Source organism: Pararge aegeria, chromosome 9, assembly GCF_905163445.1.
Source record: "Pararge aegeria chromosome 9, ilParAegt1.1, whole genome shotgun sequence".
Classification (NCBI taxonomy): domain Eukaryota; kingdom Metazoa; phylum Arthropoda; class Insecta; order Lepidoptera; family Nymphalidae; genus Pararge; species Pararge aegeria.
The window spans coordinates 6,953,912-6,975,260 of NC_053188.1; the positions used below are offsets into that span (position 1 = coordinate 6,953,912).

At 36.3% G+C, this 21,349-nt stretch overlaps 3 protein-coding genes and 1 non-coding gene across 6 annotated transcripts; 2 read left to right on the top strand and 2 right to left on the bottom strand.

Annotated features, from left to right (window-relative positions):
- The first annotated feature begins 773 nt into the window (after positions 1-773).
- On the top strand, positions 774-3,944 carry LOC120626289 (inositol polyphosphate 1-phosphatase). The gene is made up of 4 exons (XM_039893738.1): positions 774-1,279; positions 1,757-1,898; positions 2,189-2,385; positions 3,160-3,944. The coding sequence occupies exons 1-4, from the start codon at positions 835-837 to the stop codon at positions 3,390-3,392; spliced, it is 1,017 nt and encodes a 338-aa protein (XP_039749672.1). The 5' UTR covers positions 774-834; the 3' UTR covers positions 3,393-3,944.
- A 304-nt stretch (positions 3,945-4,248) lies between these two features.
- LOC120626290 (RNA-binding motif protein, X-linked 2) lies at positions 4,249-7,007 on the bottom strand. The gene is made up of 5 exons (XM_039893740.1): positions 6,905-7,007; positions 6,169-6,321; positions 5,361-5,490; positions 5,090-5,251; positions 4,249-4,450 (listed from the first exon to the last, which is right to left on the bottom strand). Exons 1-5 carry the CDS (start codon positions 6,916-6,918, stop codon positions 4,346-4,348), a joined length of 564 nt encoding a protein of 187 aa, XP_039749674.1. The 5' UTR covers positions 6,919-7,007; the 3' UTR covers positions 4,249-4,345.
- Positions 7,008-13,423: 6,416 nt separating this feature from the next.
- LOC120626522 (transcription initiation factor TFIID subunit 13) lies at positions 13,424-18,499 on the top strand. 3 transcript variants are annotated; one of them, XM_039894058.1, is made up of 5 exons: positions 13,424-13,709; positions 13,781-13,959; positions 14,391-14,548; positions 15,951-15,994; positions 18,428-18,491. In XM_039894058.1, the coding sequence occupies exons 1-4, from the start codon at positions 13,668-13,670 to the stop codon at positions 15,962-15,964; spliced, it is 393 nt and encodes a 130-aa protein (XP_039749992.1). In that variant the 5' UTR covers positions 13,424-13,667; the 3' UTR covers positions 15,965-15,994; positions 18,428-18,491. The 3 variants fall into 3 exon arrangements, with proteins under 3 accessions (XP_039749992.1, XP_039749993.1, XP_039749991.1); XM_039894059.1 differs by lacking the exon at positions 15,951-15,994 and having other exon boundaries at positions 18,428-18,499; XM_039894057.1 differs by lacking the exon at positions 18,428-18,491 and having other exon boundaries at positions 13,425-13,709; positions 15,951-16,125.
- On the bottom strand, positions 16,757-16,829 carry Trnar-ucu. Its single transcript has one exon. It is a non-coding gene; the product is annotated as a tRNA-Arg (tRNA).
- Positions 18,500-21,349: the final 2,850 nt, after the last annotated feature.

Consider the following 21,349-nt stretch of genomic DNA (forward strand, 5'->3'; position numbering starts at 1 on the left):
GTCATGTTAAAAAATACTACGACAACACACACATCTACTTATATATATATATATTTTTCCCAGATCTACACTTTTAACTGATATTTTTAACGTGAGTAATTAAGGTCAAAAAAATTCAAATTCAAAATTCGTTTATTTCAGGTAGCCCTAATATAAGCATTTTTGAAACGTCAAGTAGTAGTAGTAGTCAAGTCTGCTTGTAGTGACTCTACCACTGGTTCGGAAGACAGATTCTACCGAGAAGAAGCTGGCAAGAAACTCAGCAGTTGCTCATAACCAAATGAGGACCATGGCAAAGAAAAGAAAAAATAAAGTAGGCGCTACATAATAATAGTAAACACATTCAAACGCACACACCAACACGTTCACGCACACACCTTCAGGTTAATGTGATGTCAAGACATTTGGTCAAGGGGTTTAAATTTTGTTACGAAAATTTAAACAATATCTTGTGCTTTAAATTCTCCTCTAAGCATTGTCCTATTACGTACCCCAAATTACCGTAACAAATGACCTTGGTAAGTCCACAGAATAGCGTCAAGTCATTGTATGTTAAAAAAACTGAGTAGACGAAGTAGCATTTGTATCATCATTGTGTTTTGTAGAGTAGAATATAAGTCGAAAACTCTCCTTCTTCTTTTGATTTACGGCTTTTCGTAATGCCAAAACAGCACAATGTAGTCGAAAACTCTTTGACGCACACGTCCCCAAATTTAAGTATCTATGGTTCAAGTGAAATGTCATAATCAGTGTCAACTGTCAAATCTCTGCCTATACTGTAAACAACACTCAGCAGTGATTCGAACCTGATCGATAATTTCACACGAAACTATAATGGCTGATTTGTTGGAAGCCTTAATACAAGCGTCAGAAAAGGCTGCACGTATAGCCAGATCCTGTTGCGAGAGTTCTAACGCAGAGACTTTACTGGTTGCCGAAAAATGCGAATCAGAAGCAAACACACGCTTTGATAAAGATTTCAAGACAGTCGCCGATGTTTTAGCACAGGAATGTGCAAAAGCTGTAATTATTTCGCAATTTCCCGAGCTTAATGGACATGTTCGGGGTGAAGAGTGCCCCGAAATAGGTGGCATAACAATCGGCTTACAGGGTACCATCGAAGGCACTGCTAAATTACTTGGTGGTGCACTACCTCAGACCACAGCTAGACGGATGGCAGAAGCTGCCCATAGTGATACTTTTGATAATCTACCCATATTGCCAGTTGATCTGCCGTCAATTAATACTAGTGATATAGGTATCTGGATTGACCCGATTGGTAAGTTTTCTCTCACAGTACAGTACTAGAAATATTAATAAGCAAAATACTGGAAATTAACTGTGACATAACGTAACTACAGACTATTAATATTGCACTATTTGCAGGAATCTCTTTTTGAAAGAAAGATTTAGAGTTTAGATCCACCAACCTACTCCATTGTAGATTGGCTTAATTCTGTATCAATAATCAGGTGTTTTGAAATAGTGACCAGTAAGGTTTACTTATTTCTACCTATTTTCTAGGTGTTTCTTGGTGTATTTATGTTGAGATCATTAGGATTGATATTTTAAGTTGCTCTCTGAAGGCCAGAGGACCAAAAATAATCCAGTCTCTGAAGCACTCCATTAAAATTTAGACTTTGTTACATTGTCAATATTTACATAATGTTAATTTGTGGTACTTATATTTTTTCCAAACTTAGTAACTCCATATTTGGGATTGTCACAAATAACTAATTGTTATTTTGTTGCACAGATGCTACTGCAGAGTTTATATCAGGAGTAAGAGGAAATGCTAAACCTGGGCATGGCCTCCCTTGTGTGACAGTGCTAATTGGTGCCTATCTTAGGTCTAATGGTGAACCAGTGATCGGAGTTATCAACCAACCATTCTATAAGTAAGTGACTCTAAAGGCAGTTCCATACAAGGCAGGCAGGCAAGGCAGCTCCAGTTGTGCACTGTATTATGGAACGTTACCAGTATGGTTTTCTACTAAGATGCATTAGTAAAACTGGTTTTTCATAATCTGAGGTTTGATTAAAACTAGAATAGCAATCTACTAGTAATATAATAATTATAAAGTAATAATATTATTAATAAATAAATTCACCTAACATTCACTTACTACAATGGTATTCTATTAATATTATAAAAAGTTCATTTTAAAGATTTTTTTTATTTTTCCAGTGGAACAGGCCGAATTATATGGGGTGTTCATTATGGTAACTTTAACTTAATCTCTGAAGATATTAAAGATTCTCAAGACAAAGTAGTACTTATGAGTGGGGCAGAAAAACCTGAAGTCATTGAGAAATTCAAGGCTGCTGGATGCATGGTCAAATCTGTTCCAGGTGCTGGCCATAAATTAATGAAAGTAGCCCTAGGTATGCATAAACTTTACTTTAATACTGATTGATCAACTTGACATGTACAATCTATTGGTTTAATAGTTAGCATGATAGACTATTGTTTGCCTTTGGGTGTCCCAAGATGTTGAAGCATTAAACATAGCTAAAGTCTTAATCATAAAGGAGACCTGTATGCAGCTTTGAAATATTAATTGCCCCAGGACAAATAATCAAAGAAATCATTTTAAATTTTACTAGTTCATGACATATCTTTTATAGAATGCCAGGTATTCAATCTTATTTTTTGTTTTTCTGGATGTATTTATTTAAAAACAGAATATTAAGATTTCACAGGAGATCCAAACCTTATACTTTCTATCCCAGCATGCTTAAAATAGTTTTGATGTTCCAAAAAATCACCATTCTCTATTAGCCAACTGTTATACCAAACCAAGCACTCAAAATCCTGTGAAACCAAGTCCACCGTGTTAGAGGTCAGCAAATGCTGAGCTTACCATTGCAGAGTCACCATTCCAGCACCTAAAGACTCAAAAAATCCATCAGAACTCTAAGACATGTTCTCCATCCATTGCAATTTTAGATTCCTGTCCTATTGAGCTAGCTGTAACTGTAGTTCTTCTACAGATCTTATTTCTTATTTGCACACATAGTACTCCAAGCATAGCTCTCTCCATCGCCCGCTGAGTGATTCTGAGCCTTATAAGGGCCATATTAATCAACTTACCTAGTTTAATTTCATTAAAAAAAAAATGTATTTTAAGTAAATTTATGGGTGTCATTTAATTACAGGTGAAGCTTCAGCTTACATTGTCTCACAGGGTACCACATTCCGCTGGGACACATGTGCACCCCATGCTATTGTTCTTGCAAGAGGTGGTAATGTATTGTGTTACCAAAAGCATGTACCAATTAGATACAATGATGATGACGATCTTGAGACAAAAGAATATTGTAACAAGCATGGAATTATAGCTTACATAAACGAGGCTATGTTGGATGAAATAAAGCATATACTTTATTAATTTTCATAATTAAATCTGCACACACGTTCAGATTCTTTAATGCTTTTAACAATAATTATGTGTATTATGAATTCCTGTTAATGTTATTTTTAGCCTAGATTTAAAACTAATTTATTCCTTAAGGGCCTTAATTAATAAACGTGGCATAACAGGGTAATAATTATGCATTGAATTGTTGGAGTGAAAAACACTGCATAACTATTCCAATTTTATCCTACTTTCATAAAAGCCTGGTAAAATATGTGACATAGCATTGGAATAGATTTCAACTGACAGAGCTCATCAAACACTGCATAACAAATTCAATGTTATGCCACATTTATTGAAGGCCCTAATGGTGTTAACTGGCTTATGGCAATTATTAAGAATTAATTTATGTATGTACCTGAATTTTTGATCTCACTAAATGTTTATAATTAATGTTTCTCTTTTAAAGAGAATGTGTATTCATGTACTAATCGATATTTAGAACTGATGTGAATACAAGGTGTATATTTTATTATATCTGATTGTTGTAAAAAAACATGGTGTTAAATAAACTTCATCAAATGTTATAATGTATCATTTCACATTATTAATTCTTACTTAATTGAGTGGGATTGCATTCTTAACATTAGTATTGTACCTCCCTTATACTACTAATGTTAAGAATCGTAATGATACTACTATGGTAATGTGCTAGACCATAAGTCATAACAATAGGTGGGCGATCTACCTAGTGTTACGGTCAAACGCATCAGAGCTATATGGCTCTCATTTGTGAAAACTTCGATAGCCCGAAGTAGCTTGTGGCGCCATCTAGTCTGATAATGTGGAGATCGCAATAATGCACAGGTGGATTTCGTATAAAATAAAATTAATTTAACACAAGTATTTATTACTCTATGAATGGAATAGAAACTAAAACCAGCCTCAGTTTACAATTTAGTTCTTATACTCTTACTAAATAATCCTTAAACACTGGCACTGCCATCAGAATCGGATTTGCCCTTGTTTTTCTTTTTCTTGTTGCTTTTCTTCTCCTTATGTTTCTTTTTCTTTTCTTTATGTCCTTTATCCTGTAAAAAAATATGATAAAACTTTTTATAAATGTGCTTAATATTCAAAAGAGGTGGGTGCAGGAGCTAACCTTGTATTGCCAATCAATTGGAGTATTTTAAGTTTCTGCGCCCTGGGCAGGTCTAACGCCCCATAAATTGATGAATAATAAATTATATCCAACCAAGTTTTTTTAATTTGAATGATGATAGGAAATAAATAATCTAAAAGGCGATATTATAAGAAAGAAATTGACACACATTTTCATCAATACTAGAAGTGAATCTTCATCTTTTGTACAGTAAATGCATACAGTTGCATACAGGAAAGCATTTATGCATGAAGAGGCTATAGTTATAACAGAATAACACTTTGGCTATATCTACCCCATAAGCACTATGCCTCTTTGCAGCATAAAAACACTTCACTGTTTTACAGTGGTTTAGCTGTGAATCTGGGCGTAGGTAATAAAAGCTATATTTTTAAATTCCCTGCAGACATTACTCTAGTGCTTTAACATTCTTCATTTACCATGCAATGTTAGTGCAGTGATTAAGCTGAACATGGGCAACAAATAATCAGACTTTCTCATCTCTAATATTAATATAGAAAACTAAAACTTCATAGTTCATTATAGTATAATCATAATATTTATATACCTTAGGTACCAGTTCAACAGGTACAACTGGTTGGCTGGCTGGTAATGTGGGAGCACACCCCTCTGCTCTTACAAATGCTGTCAATTCATCTACTTTGCTCATATCTGCATTTGGGACTCTATATTGCTCGCAGTGGTCCACTCTAAGTGTTCTGCCTAAAATCTGATGAAAACAACTAAGCTAATGATTTATATTTGAATTGAAAGTTTGTGTGGCAAAGTTGTATGAATACAAATGAAGGGTTATTGATGTATAGGTGGTAGGTATTTACCTTAATTCCATTTAAGTTATCCACAGCGAGGATAGTAGACCTTTGATCCTCATAGCAAATAAATGCAAATCCTCTGGATTTGCCTGTCTCTTTATCTCTTACTAAATTAATATTGACAATTTCACCATACCTTTTGACAAATTCAAATAAAATTTAATAATTTTAAAAGAACTTTTTTATAGAATAGTTTATAATCATTTGAACTGAAAGATTAGTCAGCTGTGAATACATGCTAAGTAACAAGGCTGTATAGCTAAATTCCCTGGGTAAATTATCCAAGGTCCTTTGCAAGGATAAAAACTGTGTTACAGTCTCCAAGCAAACTATATATTTCTTAATATTCATTAAGCAGTGTTTTAGCTTAATATATTTAACAAAAAAAATTTACATTTTTGCATTTATAATATTATATTAGTTGGATAGGTTTAGATACTATACAATACGTACGATAATACAATACACAATAATTTTCATTCTTACTATTAAACCATGTGTTTGGAACCTACACAGAAAAATTAATACAGAAATATGACTTTCTTATTCAATATACTTGAGGACTCAAACCTTATTCCAAAATTATGCCCAGAAAAGGTTCAATACAAAGGTACAATTGCTTAACTCCATTTACTAGTTCAACTTGTGGGATGAAGCATTTTCATACAACTATGTTCAATTGTTCTGGGATATAAAAACTTGGTACAGGTATTTTTTTTCTTCTTTTCTCATTACTTACTTGAAGACCCATGAAGGTAATCTACAGACACAGGCATAACTTATATATCTATTTTTAAAATGGTTGTAAACTTACTGGGAGAAAACGCAAATAATATCTCCTTCCGTCAAATCGTATGGCAAACCACCTAGAAATAACCAAGCACTGTCTTTGTATTGATCATGCCAAGAACTTTTAGAATTGCTGGCAAGCTCCCGTTCACTTAACTTCAAAACATTTTTTACGTTTCTGTAAGTAATAAATAAATTTGTGAGACATAGTACATAACAATATAGTAATAGCCTAATCATATAAAGGAAGACTGTACCAAGAGGGACATGATAGAATTCAACATCGGCCTTTTGACATTCAGAGAGCTGTTGGAAGGTAGAGATGAGTGGCGCAATAGCATTAAACTGAGAATGATACGAAGAAACAAAGGTTCTTCAGATTGCGCCGAATGGTTCAACTACCATATTAGCGGCCGTAAATTTCGCTCGCACATCGTCTTATTTAGCCATAGAAAAGTGCCATACAATCGTATAAGTTATGCCTAGTTGTGGTAATTTTCTCACATCCAAGGACAGGATTATTTGGTCATAAGAGGTACTTGGAGCTCCATGTTACTCTAAGGTAGGTTGGGGGATTATAACGATTATCACAAGTTAGTATACTTCTACATAACTTAGTGATACCTACGAGATTGAGATGGAGATGTTCATTAACGAACAATTTTAACCTGGCACGGGAATCGAACCCTGAGCCTTGTGTTACGAATAAAGACAAACTAACTTCTACATCCGACAGTAATTACATTTTTCAATTCACTCACGTCATAGGATTCATTGTGAAATCTATTTATTAATGTTTCCTTTGATTCGCCACAGTACGTATGTACGTTTTATCACGTAGGTAATTAATAATTTCACATTTTACTTCAACTTCAACTTCAACTTTTGTTTATGGCAACCGGGTCACTTTTAAGATAGCGACCATTACTGCCAATGACTCCTGAAAATAGCACAGTATATTATGGTGAGATTGATCGGTTATAAAAATGAACCCGTACGGACTCTACAGAGTGGTTTTGATGTGCACGATGGGAAAAACAACACAAGACATATAAACATCACAAAACAGTACAAAACATACAGGTTACATCTATAAACACAGACTATAAAAAACAAAGGGAAAAAACAGAAGCGGAGCAAGCAATCGGCAGTTTAGAGTTTAATTTTTTGTGAATGAATAAATTTAATTAAGGAATTTAGAACTTTTTTGTTGATTGATGAAAGGAACAGAAGAGATTTAAGATCTATGGGTTTGGGCACACAGGAAGGCAGAATGTTGTACAGGGAAACTGATCTGTTTGGGCAATTGAAAAGAATGTGGTCTTCGGTGCCTTCCTCAAGGCCACATACACAGATGGGGGATTGGATAATACCCCATCTGTGCAGGCGTGAGGGTGTACATGTGTGACCAATACGAAGTCTGCAGATGACCGACGTCGTCTGTTTGTCGACAAGGCGGTAGCGGAAGAACCATGGCTTAGTTGGGATGGAGGGTTGGATGTCACTGTAATAGCGACCTTTAATTAATTTCGAACGGTCGTAATGGCGCTGCCAGCCCGAATCAAGTTCGGATTTGGCCAAGGAAAAAAGATCGTAAAAGAAGCAGTGGTAATGTTCCAGACTGCCTGTTTCTACGGCTTCTTTAGCATAAGAGTCGACAGTCTCATTGCCTTGGATCCCCGAGTGGCCGGGGATCCAAGCCAACGTGACCTTAATGTTGCGAAGATGGCAATCTAAAAGAGACTGCCTGATAAGCAGAACAAGGGGGTAAGTGTTTTTAGATGCAAACTGATTGGAGTTAATGGTCTGAAGGCCACTCAGTGAATCCGAGAAAATAATTGCTCTGATTATCCCGTGAGAGACTACATACTTTATAGCTTCTAGAATAGCCACCAACTCTCCAGTGAATACCGATGTATGAGGGGGGCATTTGAAGTTCAGAATATTGGAGTCCTTAGGAATCCATACTGCCGAGCCTACAGCGCCACTTATCGTGAGCTTAGAAGAATCGGTGAATATCATCGTCCATTCACGCCAAAACCTGTCGATGATACTGTAGAAAAGTTCATTGGCCCCGGGTTGTTTTTTTGCAATTCCGAAATCAAGAACAATATTCGGTTGAAAAATTAAGGCGTCATAGGGAGTGCAATAAAGAGGACACATTGAGCCAGAGAAAGTTGGATCAGGTAGATTGTTGTATTTGCGGAAGCTATTTATTAGACACGGTACAGGCTTGTTTGACCAGAATCCATTACCAGGAATCAAAGAGGAGAGTTCACAAAGTTTGGGTATCAGAGGATGGCCAGAGAGTGAAGCTAATCTGTAAAAGAAACGATCAGCCAAGTATTGTCTACGAAGAAAAAGGGGAGAGTCCACTGCTTCTACTTGAAGAGAGTTAGTTGGAGATGATTTCATAGCTCCCAGGATAGTTCTAAGAGACTGATACTGAATTTTGTCCATTTTGCCTATTGCAACCTTGCTGCAGGGTTCCAAGATAAAGGCACCATAATCCAGTACACTGCGAACAATGGAATTATATAGCAGTTTCTGGGAGTATGGGTGGGCCCCCCACCACACCCCTGATAGGCATCTCAGGATATTAATGTTTGATTGACATTTATGAACTGTATAATTTATGTGATGGGTCCCGGAAAGACGCGAGTCCAAGATAACTCCCAAAAATTTAACTTTGTTGCTAGTGGGGATCAGTTCATTGTTAAAGGCTATTTCTATAGGGGGAATGACTCTCTTCCTAGTAAAAATTACCACAATGCTTTTGGGAATCGATAATGATAGCCCATGTGAAGATAGCCACTCTCCTAAATAAAAAAGAGCTTGGTTGAGACTGTTAGAAGCAACCTCGACCGAGAGGGAAGAGGAGTAGAGGGCTAAGTCATCAGCATATTGTAAGACATTGCAGAACGGGATGACGGACTCTTCAAGGTCGTGAGTATAAAGACTATATAGTAGAGGGCTTAACACAGAACCCTGAGGGAGTCCTTTCCAAATAAGTCTTGGGCGAGAATGAGAGTCACCGTGCCGTACCTCTATAGTTCTTTCCATCAAGAAGTTGCATATAAAATGAGTCAACTTCTCAGGCAAACTCAGCTTAGATAGTTTATCTCTGAGTAAGGAGAGTATCACATTGTCATACGCCGAAGATATGTCGAGAAACACCCCAACAAGAAACTCATTCTTAGACAGAGCGATCCTGATATCAGTGGTCAAAATAGACAAGCTATCCATAGTACCCATTCCTTTGCGGAATCCAAATTGGCTTCTGGCCAATAACTTTTTGGACTCTACAAACCATTCCAACCGTTTCTTTATCATGTGTTCCATTATTTTTAATAAACAGCAAGACAAAGCAATGGGACGATAGGAGGAAGGAGAAAGAGGATCTTTTCCGGGTTTTCGAATGGGGAGAACAATTTGTTTTTTCCATGAATCCGGAACAAATCCCCGATCAAAAAAGCTATTAACCATGTCTAAAAACATTTTTTTAGTGAGTGGCCCGGAGTTAGATAGAAGTGAGTAGGGGATATTATCTGGACCAGGGGAGGAATGTCTCAAGTGGTTCAGAGAAGCCAGGAGTTCCGACCATGAAAATGGTTCGTCGAATCTATTAGGACGGCTATTAGCATAAGAGGAGGGAAGAGAATTTAAGCAAGGGACGGAAGAAGGAGCCAGGTTATCAATAAATGTCTTAAGCCAAACAGACGTATCATTACTGGAATAGTCGCAGGGAAGGAAGGATCCTCGAAAGCGTTTAATAGCTTTCCATAATAAAGTCGCAGGAGTCCGGGGAGATAAGTTTTGGCAAAATCGAATCCATCCTTTCCTCTTTTTTTTTTTGAACATTCGCTTAGCTAAAGCCGAGATTCTTTTATATAGGAGGAAATTATCGATGGTCATACAGTTACAATAATCTTTTTCGGCTTCTTTTCTGCGGCGGATCATGTCCGAACATTCCGAATCCCACCAGGGGGGAGAGGGTTTAGACGATTTACCCCTTTGTCTAATAGGGATGTTTTTGTCAGCGGCAGCTTTGAGGGAGGTCACCAATTTCTCGTGACAATCTAGTGCATTATCCTGCGACAATACAGGGAATTTATTGACAAAAGCGTCACAATCTTTGGCAAATTGTTCCCAATCTGCCTTAGAAAGGAGGTAACTACGAGAACTTAATTGGGATTTGGGTTGAGTAAAAGAGGTGGGACAGGAAATTAGTATAGGGAGGTGATCACTACCGTAGGAGTCGTGCAAAACAGACCAAGAAAGAAGAGTACCTAAATTGGGGGAGCAAAGGGAAAGATCAACCGCACTGGCATTCTTTCCTGGGGCAGTCCTGCGAGTTGGGGAGCCATCATTGAGGAGACAGATATTTTTATCCTCCATAAGGTCCACTAAATCACAAGCAAGGATGTCATAATCTGCGCTTCCCCACATAAGGTGGTGGCAGTTGAAGTCGCCTAAGATAAGAAAAGAGCCGGAAAGAGAGGATAATATGGGTTCAAGATCAGATATATGAACAGCGTGAGAGTCCGAAATGTAGATAGAAAGAACAGATATATCCCTGATTTTGGCAGCAACAGCGTTGATGCTCGTCGGAAAGGGAGGAAGAGAAAGACGGGTAAATGTGACAGAAGATTTAATAAGAAGAGCTGCTCCAGCATATCCATCGCCTCTGTCATCCCGGAGACATGAGTACCCAGAAACCCGAAACCGTGATCCCGGGACTAACCAAGTCTCCGAAATAGCAAAGGCAACAGGATCATACGAGGCAATCATATGTAAAATTTCATGTTTTTTTGGGCGTAGACTGTGGCTATTCCATTGGATGAAGTGGAATTTTAATAATATTTAGGAATTCAGACAGTTTATTGGCGACGTTGGGCGGTAGAGGGAAGTCATTCATCTTGCTAAACATATTAATCAAAAGGGTCAGCAAAACATCCAACAGATTGTCACTAGATGAAGGAAGAGAGAAAGTAGGGAGAGCGGGACCCTGGGGCTGAAGAACGGTTCCATTACTCGAGGGAGGAGGGTCACGGTCGGCGATGATTGACTGGTGAGCCAAACGGTCGTAACCTTGTGGTGACGGGCGACGGGGAGATCTTGGAGTTGTTGTAGTTTTCCTATAGGAATGAGTGGAAGGGGGAGCTGGGGAAGAAACTGTTAGATTTTGAGATGGATTACTTCGGGCAGCATCTGAGTAGGTTCTTGAGACAGGGGGATATCTTTCACAGGCTTCCGAGTAGGAGATATTTTCTTGCGACATAGTACTTTTGATGGACTTCTGCCGGGTTTGCTCGGGGCAGGACTGACTCGTGGCAAAGTGCTTACCCGAGCAAAACAGGCACCGAGCTAACGACTCTGTGGTAGAGCAATTTTTGCCAACGTGTTCTTGGGCACATTTGTAACATTTCGGCTTAGAACGACACTGATCTGCGACATGTCCAAATCTGCAGCAACTATGGCATTGGATAGTAGGGAGCTGGTATATTTCCACAGACATGGCAGTGTAACAACAAAATATTCTATGCGGCAGAACTTGGCCACTAAAAGTTATCACCACCGTCCCCGTAGGGACCCATTCTACACGACCTTCTTTGGAAACCTTCCGGTTCAGTCGTCTAGCTTTGAGTATCTCCCCACAACCGGATGGAACCTCAGCATCCTTGACGAAGTCCGCCAGGGAGAGGTCAGAGGGAACTCCCCTCACAATACCCATACGCGTGATGTTGAAAGAGGGGATCACAGCCTCATACTGATTAGCGGCCAGAAGTGGGTTGTTCAAAAATGAATTAGCTGCTGCTGGTGAGTTAAATTCGACACATATCCGATTTCTACCCACTTTCTTGATTCCTCCGCGTAAAATATCTTGCACCCTGGAATTTACCATGACCTGGCCGAACTTAATTGGATTTAGGGTAGTGCCGGCAGAAGGGGCAGACTCGACGCGCGAAACGTGAACAAGAAACGGGCCCTCATCCTTGTTGGAGTATTTTCTGCCTTCTTTAAGGTTGGGATGGATGTACAACGAATTAATGGGATCAGATGGTGCCCTGTTTGATAATTTAGCCGGTGGCTGAGCGTCCACCTGCTCTGAGGATCTTTTGTTGGCTCTGCGGGAAGGGTCGGAGGTATCCATCGATTCCCCAGCCACCGCGTCTTGCGACCCAGAAGCCTGAGAGCCCATAGCAAAGCCCACATTGCTACTCAGGTCAGGGGGCTTAGGCGGGATAGGAGGCATTGCAGGATTGTTAGCGGCGTACAAGATAGGTTAAAACACTTACTGTCGACCGATGTACCGAGTTACACAACAAACCACAAAAACTTTGCAATCAAAATCGAAAATTCGCAGAAAAAATACAGACACGTGCTATCTCCTAGGAAGCCAAATGGCCACCCCTTCACATTTTAAAATTAAATCAAAATCAAAAGTTGTTGTTACATTGTGAATCCACAGATCACACACCAGTGAACAAATTAATTGTAAATCTGTGATAGTCTTCCACTTCCAGCTTCTGTATTTGGAACTATTATTTGAGACTTTCACGTTTTGCTTTGTTCAAATACTAAGTACGCTTTTAATCTTGTGCAAAATAAAACTAAATTTGTATAAATTTATGCGCAATTTTATAATCCATTGGCTCTCCTCGTAACGAATATACTCGTTTGGTTTTATTTTTTGACAAAAAAAAAGCATATTTCCATTATTGCGGGTAAAAGCTATTTTATCCAGCTATTCAGATAATTGTAGGTATAAAATTTTTCTTAGAAAAACATCATGAGGTAACCTGCATCGCGAGTTTTTTTTATGCTTAGTTGTGGTCCTACTAAAAATAATTTAGCTAGAACAGATAAAAAAATCCTTTTGACTTTTGGATTTGTTTCTGTGGTTTATTTATTTACCCGTCTGACTCGTCTTACGTCTGTGGTTTTGGTGTAAATTATAAAAAGTATGGAGGGTAGAGGTAAGGAGAGTCATCTTATATGGGAGAAAAGTTGAAAAAGTGTCCAGTTGTTGCTCTAAATAACAGTTCAAAAATCCTCCACAATGGCGCTGGTGGATGCACAGGGTATGGTATGAATGTAGCAATCGTAGATGAATTGAAGTATGCCGAGTTAAAAAATTTAATGTCATTATCGACTAAAGTAGTTAATTATTGAGAATTTCAACAACTTACGTTGTACAAAATATTGTGGTAAATATAACCTTACTTCCTTGTATCTCCATACTTCCTTGTTTATTTTTCAAGCCTACTCTAACAATATTTATATTTGGCGCTTCTTTTAAGAGTTACCCTGATGCAAATGTGGCGCCATCCTAATTTAATACATTTTAACGACACTTTTCCATATACACAAATGACTCTCCTTACCTCTACCCTCCATAATAAAAGTATACGAACACAAAATCATAATAGGTACCTACATAACGTTCCTATTGATTGAATGAATAAAAAAGAATAATCTTTACTTGAAAACTGACGCCAATTTTACCCGAGTTGTTTTACTATGGCCACTCCTACACCAGATAGTCAAGATCAATTTGACCAAGTAAATATGCAAGTCCCAGTGTTAAAGCCGCCTTTTATTTGTGTATCTATATTTACCAATATCAATTTCAGTTCGATGATGAAGACACTGATCAACAATTAGGAGCAACAGCTTCAGGTAGAAAAAGACTGTTCAGTAAGGAGCTTAGATGCATGATGTACGGCTTTGGAGACGATCAGAACCCTTACACAGAGAGTGTGGACTTTCTAGAAGATCTAGTCATTGAATTTATTACAGAAACCACTCATAGGTAAGCAACTTTGAAATTTTATGTTACGCTTTGAGATAATGTGAGGTTGACCTAAGCATGGCAGAGTGCACATCGCAAATAATAAAAATTACCGTTTGCAGACCTCCCTTGCGCTGCTGTGAGCGCTGTGGTTGTTTTTGTTTAACAGGTAGTTTTTAAATAAATTTTAAGCAAAGTCCTGCTATAACAAATGTAGTTGTAAGGAAGACCAATTTCTGTCTCTGGATTTCAACGTTTAGGTTAATATACTTTACTCATTCCAGTCATTGCTTATTCATGCATGTAAATATATGTGAGAATCTTTTAGTAGAATTAATGAGCAGTTGGACTTCCCACTTCTGTACTTTATGCTTCTATATTGCGATTCAAATGTGATGAATATTGTATTGTTCATATATAAAACTTAGAATACTATATTAACTTGTTGATAGGGCAATGGAGGTTGGTAGACCAGGAAGAGTTCAGGTAGAAGACATTATATTTTTGGTACGAAAAGACCCCCGTAAATATGCAAGAGTTAAAGATCTTCTTACCATGAATGAAGAACTCAAAAAAGCTAGAAAAGCTTTTGATGAAGTTAAATATGTTGGTAAGTAAGCTTTGTTATTAAATGGTAATTTATGATTGCACGACAGTTATTATCACATTTTTTATTGTTATATAATATATAATATAAAACTACTGTAGTTATTTGAATAAACGTAAGAACTATAAACTCTTTGTTTATGTATATTGTGCAGTGAAAACTATTTATTTCAATGAAATAATTTGATTTAATTCAATTAGGTCAATGATTTCATATTAATATAATATTAATTTGTAATTAATATTCTGTACTGGATTTTAAAAGATTACACAGATTTAATAAATTATACACCAGTGCAATATTTTACATACTGGCCCAGTGTGAATTGGTGGACTACAGCCCTTAAACCCTTGTCATTGTGGAGGAGTCCTATGCCCTGTAGTAGGCTAGGCAGGTAATGCGTAAATATTTTGAGGATTAATAGATTATAAAAAAGTTCATATAGTATATTGGAATCCATAATAATTATCTGCAATTAAATAATCCTGTTATTTGTTAGATCTAAGCCCCTACCTACAATGCATATTTCTATCACTTTGCAGTACATAACTGTTAGTGTGGACTTTGATATGGTTACTTGTATTGGTGTGCATAGAGGGTATGCACAGGGTATGCAGATGATATAAAATGAAGAAAATTGAGTTATTAAAAATCCTAAGGATAGGCATTGTAAGAGTTATAAAAAGCCTATCTTTAAGTAGGTATTTATAATTTGTACTGGAGATTTTATTCATTTAATTTCATCTGCATACCCTGTGCATACCCTCTATGCACACCACTGGTAACTTGGTATTAAAGTATTAGTTGTATGCAGTAGTCTGCCACCAGACCTAAATTAGCTCCTACCAGGAATCCAATCCGAAACCTTCCAGTCTCAGTCCAAACAACTGCAGTTTTAAATATTTTAATGATATTTTATAACCAAGTGGAAAGTGTTTATTGGGTGGAAAAGTCATCTCATTATTAAGTACCTACACATAACAGATGGGATATATATAAGGAATCCAACCAATAAAGCCTGGGTCAAGGAACTAATTTTCCCAGTGGATTGTTAGGAAACCTTAAAAGACTGTTGAAGACTTTATTGAGAACTGTGAAATTATTCTTAATATTAAATAGTTTTTGCTGTATTATAAGTGTTTATATATTTTTAATTAATTTTATTTAAAATTGCCCAGATAGCTGTTGCAATTGTCAATTATATGAAATCTGCAATTAAATTTTTAACATATAAGCTTTACCTGATAATACTCAAGTAATTAAGTGTAATAAAGTATTAAGTTTAATTTCTGAAACTTAATATACTTGCTTCTTATGTTGTTGCATTGTATTATAATTTTCTTATTTATTATTAAATGCTTTTTTATGTTCTTATGATTTAAAGTGTTTTTTTTTTAACTTATAGAAGACCAACAATAAGTTTGGTGGTCGTTCTCTCAGACTGATGATGCAAGTAACAAAAAATGAATTATTGTCACACTGCTTTTGTGTTTGCACTTTGTACTAAAAGCTAGAATTATTTTAAGGATAATGCTTTGTTTGTTGTTAAAATCTGCTAATAAATGTTCAGCACAAACTAATATTTTTGTATGTACTTACAAATAACCCATCCACCCCAAAGGCCAAACCCACAAGTGAACATCCAGAAACTAAAATAAAACATATTTGTGAAACAATCATCAAAAACTTATTATTTAACTGGGTAATCAATTCTAGAAACTACATCAATGACTTGTGGTGAGGCCATATATTCTTTGGACACTGCTGTACTCTTAGCTTTTTCTGAATTAGAAGAATTTTGTAACATTAGATAAAGCTGAGAATAGAGTAGCGTAAAAATCGCAAGTTGGTATCTAACTTTTGTCATACAGCAACATTTTATTAAAAAACAGTTGATGTATATAAATTCGAAACAAAACAAAATTGCAGGTCTTAAAGTCACGCTTTGCTTTCACTGTTCCCTGTTGAAGGATATCACAACTTTAGTTTAGTATTTTTGTAACACTTACTTTTTGAAGTAATAATACTTTTATTTAAAAAGTAATACAAAAAATTATGTATACATAAATAAAAAAAAAATTACAGTAATTACATATGTCCAATAATAAGAAATATATTTTAAAAGTTCAATAGTAATTTGAATTCAGGATTCTTCAAGGATTGTCCTTGCAGAACCTGCTTCATAGTAAAACTGTACAAAATTTAATTGGTCATCCCTGGTGGGGATCGAACCCACGACCTTTGGATTAGAAGTCCAACGCGCTATCCTCTGCGCCACAGGGACCATGCTTAGCGCAGTTGTAAAAAGCGACGTATCGAACTAGTGTTTCAAGAAATAATAATAGTTCATTTAAATTAACCAGCCATTGTTCTTCTTTCACAAGAGTTAGTTCATTTGGGTGCATTCTTTAAGTGATCAGCTGAAATAAAAATTGGGAAGCGTTGATATTTACGATTTTTAGTTTATTTTAGGAACCAATTTAAGTTCATGTAGGTGTAAAAAATTATAATTATAATAATAAATATTTATTAGTGATAACCGATGTTACAAAACGCACACTCTTATGTTGATACGTATGAAAAAAATAATAATTACTTGCCAAAAAATATAAGCATAGGCAAAAAGGTGTTGCTCGCGACTTCGTCCGCATTTGTTTTTGTTTTTAAAGCATCCGGTTTATTTGAGAGACGTGTGGCATTCCATTTAGGTGTAGAACTAAAAAAAGTCTGCTGTAGTTTTTGAATTTCCGCAATGTAACGCCTGCTTCTATCCAATCTTTATTATGTTGTCAAAGGCGTGTGAAGTGTACCAATCTGTGCTGGGTCAGAGTAGTAGACAAAAGCTTGAACCCCTTTCTCATTCTAAGAGAAGATCCGTGTCATGGAAAGGTAATATTACGGGCACTCACGCAGATCTTGTGCGGTACTACAAACAACTGTTCATATGTAGTGCAGCGATAAAGAAACATTAGCTCAAGTTGCCTAATTGACCCACTCTTACTCTCCTCTTCACCACAATAATGTTTTGCACTGGAACGATTTCATACGGGCTTTTTAAATACACAGGTATCCCATTCTTAGTCTGCTCGAAAGTTCGTGGTGGTGGGTATCTATGAATAACATAATTGGCGATACCTTGTCCGTCGTTATTGAAAACCGGTAATAAGAATTTTTAAATGAGACTAATTCTTATTTAAAAAACAAATAGGTACGAATGCAATATTGGAAAATCATATATATAAAAATATAATAGCTTTTAATTTAGTGTATAGGTAATGGTATTAAGGGTTTTGTAAATTGTTTGTAAAGGGTTTCCATAGTTATGGATTGGAATGTAATGGGATTTTTGGTTTGTTTAAATGTTTTATTATTTTCGTACAATGTTTCCACTTTTTTTCAGAATAAAAATAATTGAGAATATTTTCAAATAAGAGGTTAATGAGTAGGTAAGTATGTTTATATCCTATTTTGTTTTGAAACCATTAATCTATTAGTAGCACAAACGCGAAACATTCGTATCTTTACACCAAATATCGTCCTTCCTTCAGGTCCTAGGAAAGCTACCAAACTACTTATACACCGCGGGGCGCAGCTAGTATATAAGATAAAAACAAACAGACACATTTTCGCATCTATGATAATACCGGATAATATGGATACGAGGTGAAAATTCTCACCTTTATGAAAATAGGAGATCCTGTCAGTTTGATTGGCTTATTATAAAAGACACTTGTGTGTTGAAAATATGCTAAACAAAGTAAAATCCAGGCCAGGGCCAGTCAATGTAGAAAAATAAATTAAAAATTAACAGAGATATGACATTTATTTTATTTTTATTTAGAGTGGTTAAAGTTACATAATAAAAAACAACCTTCGTTTCAGATTGAATATGTAATCTGGAAGCGTGTGCTCGTGAGGACGATGGATCTTCAGTGACGGGTAGGTATGCATGAAAATATGTATCTAATAAATTGATGTAATATAAAAATTTAGGTTTTTTATTCTAATTCCTACTTCCTAGTCATAGTATGGCTGAGTCAGACATAAGATACAGTAAATCTGTCTGGGCTTCTCTCTCATAAAAATATTTTGCGGCAGAGTTGGTGAAGAACGAAAATAAGTCTATGTGGTTAACCACAGAGCAATAAACTGATTTTGTCTTTAAGTCCTACCCCATTGAATGGGTGAATGACTAGAGATCCTTCCTTCGTGCCTCGTTATGATAAAAGACAAGCGTCTGCTGAAGTTGATTAATTATCGGGTATATTATGTCATCATCATCATCATGTCAACCAATCGACGTCCACTGCTGGACATAGGTCTTTTGTAGGGAGTTCCACAATACACTGTCCTGGGCCGTTTGCCTCCAGCGGCTCCCAGCGACTCGCCTGATGTCATCTGTCCACCTCGTTGGGGGCCGACCTACGCTGCGTTTACCGGTGCGGGGTCGCCATTCCAGCACCTTAAGAACCCAACGTCCATCGGTTCTTCGAGCTATGTGCCCTGCCCATTGCCACTTCAGCTTCGCGACTCGCTGAGCTATGTCGTTAACTCTAGTTCTACGGATCTCCTCATTTCTGTCATCACGTAGAGATAACATAGCTCTCTCCATCGCCCGCTGAGTGATTCTGAGCCTTCTTATTAGGCCCATAGTATATTATGTAAAGAGTAAAAAAAAACAAATCATACTAATAATTTTTATTTGTGCGATTACAAAACAAGCAAATTAAAACAAAGATTCAAATATACATAAAATAAATAATACAACAGACACAATGACAAGATGACAATACAAATACAATGATATCTAATTACTCCACACAGATTTCTATAAAATATGTTGAATTCAACAGTTTAAGTTATATTATAAAGAAACCATTTTTTAAACTTCTCAATACATATTAGTGTTGTACTTCTGTGTGGAAACACTTTGTTAAAAATAATACTAATACTAAATAATATGATGTCTTTTCGCCACTTTAATTTTCAACAATGGGCAATATTTCAAACTGAAAAGTTTATTACTGGTTCTAAAATCGTACAATCTGGAATGGAGGTTAGCCACGGCGACTTTATGATTTTCAAAATATATTGAAAAATGTATTAAATTTAGTTCGTTTATCATCTTTAGTGCACGTGAGAAACGAATTACAATAATAAGTACACCCATAAGTATGTCACTTTCGCACGCATAAGTACACCTACATGCAAGTAAATAAATACGCACACTCATGGTTATATATAAGTTTACTTTCTTTATAATATGTTTGTAATCAAAGCGCTGAGATAATTTGTAGTTAAATCCATGGACGACTAGATCCAAACGTATTCGTCAACTGTATCGCGGTTGATCTCCATAACAGAATTTAGGACTTCAATACCAGAAAACTTAGGTCCAATTCACTTTGAAGTTAAGACTTTACGGTTCATAGGATGCACAACTCTTATGGGAACTGAACATTGTGTGGCAATTTATAGGGTTCCATCAACTAACTTAGCCAAAAAAATCTCTCATTTAATTTAATGTAGGTACCTAATTAACAAAATGAAAAAAATGTGCAAAGCTTTCCTAATTATAGGTTTATAGACTGTAAAACTGTATAACTAATTATCTAAATCACACTATTGATCCAGTCGGGTGATAAACTCCGCACCGAAATATAATTGATGTATCTCACGAAGACCCAAGTTTAGTAGTTTTTTGTACCTACTTGAAAATGAAAGTTTGGTTAAAACATGCATCCCAAGATGCATGTTTTATTGTCAGATGATTTAAACCGTTACCAAATACAATAATATTAAACATGTTAATATCCATTAAAATCATGTTATAAAAATTATAGATAAAAATTAGCCAGTTTCAAATGTTGCTTTTAAACCAAAAACTTGTGCGTACAAGGCACTCCTACAGTGGAGTCAAAATGTCTTCGTGAGATCAAACGACTATAAAATATTAATATTAAATGTTTATTTATAACACAGGTTTATATAAATAACTTCCTACAAGTTTTACTTTTTAAAGGGTGTAAATAAATTGTAACAATTCAGGCGACTAGACCTGTGTAAAACAGCCGATTTCGACACTTTGGTTCTTCACAACAAATTGTAAAAATGTTGGCTAAATAACTATGGTAATATAAATAGGCCATTTATGGCAGTGAAATGTTTATTATATACTACAATGATTATTATTAAATAATTAAATATTCTAAACACTTATATAGGCACTACTTCTAAATTCTGGTAATTTATACTCATAAGCGTAACTTAGACGTCTAGCCAAATGGTCTCGGAAATGACAAGCGTCATCCGTTAAATGGTGTCAGCAGCGTCTGGTACAGAGGGCGATTCTTTAGATATGCCATCATGGGCGTACCCAGGAGGCAGGGGAGGGCAGCTATCCCCCCTGGAAATCTCGCAAAAAATGTATGAACTCTTTTAAAAAATGGCGGTACAGACAGAAATGAAAGAAATACAGTTTTGGCTTCAGTATTGATTATTGAGGGCCCTCTAAGAAAATTTTCAGAAAATAGGCGCGGAAGATCTTACCTAAAAAAAACTCACTTGCGCCACAAGACCAGAAGCTCGACCTAAACACCATCCCTCTTACCCATTATTAATAAACGTGGCTTAGCCTCGGGAGTCCTGCAGTTTTTGCCACACTTCACAGCACCTTTGAAATGACAGAGCGTGAAAATATATGTCATTACTATTCCGACGTTACCGACACGTTAATTAATAAGGTCTCGTATGTTAAAATTTTATATGGCTCTTGCACTAGGTGAGCAAAAATTCTTAACGCCG

What these genes read in the sequence shown, in the direction of transcription:
- LOC120626289 (XM_039893738.1), top strand. Translation starts at nt 835, where the DNA reads ATGGCTGATTTGTTGGAAGCCTTAATACAAGCGTCAGAAAAGGCTGCA. An exon ending in TATCTGGATTGACCCGATTG is followed by an intron (nt 1,280 to 1,756) that starts GTAAGTTTTCTC and finishes TTTGTTGCACAG; the next exon opens with ATGCTACTGCAGAGTTTATA. An exon ending in ATTAATGAAAGTAGCCCTAG is followed by an intron (nt 2,386 to 3,159) that starts GTATGCATAAAC and finishes ATTTAATTACAG; the next exon opens with GTGAAGCTTCAGCTTACATT.
- LOC120626522 (XM_039894058.1), top strand. Translation starts at nt 13,668, where the DNA reads ATGGCCACTCCTACACCAGATAGTCAAGATCAATTTGACCAA. An exon ending in GTCAAGATCAATTTGACCAA is followed by an intron (nt 13,710 to 13,780) that starts GTAAATATGCAA and finishes TATCAATTTCAG; the next exon opens with TTCGATGATGAAGACACTGA. An exon ending in ATTACAGAAACCACTCATAG is followed by an intron (nt 13,960 to 14,390) that starts GTAAGCAACTTT and finishes ACTTGTTGATAG; the next exon opens with GGCAATGGAGGTTGGTAGAC.
- LOC120626290 (XM_039893740.1), bottom strand. An exon ending in ATAACTTAAATGGAATTAAG is followed by an intron (nt 5,252 to 5,360) that starts GTAAATACCTAC and finishes TGTTTTCATCAG; the next exon opens with ATTTTAGGCAGAACACTTAG. An exon ending in CTGTTGAACTGGTACCTAAG is followed by an intron (nt 4,451 to 5,089) that starts GTATATAAATAT and finishes ATTTTTTTACAG; the next exon opens with GATAAAGGACATAAAGAAAA.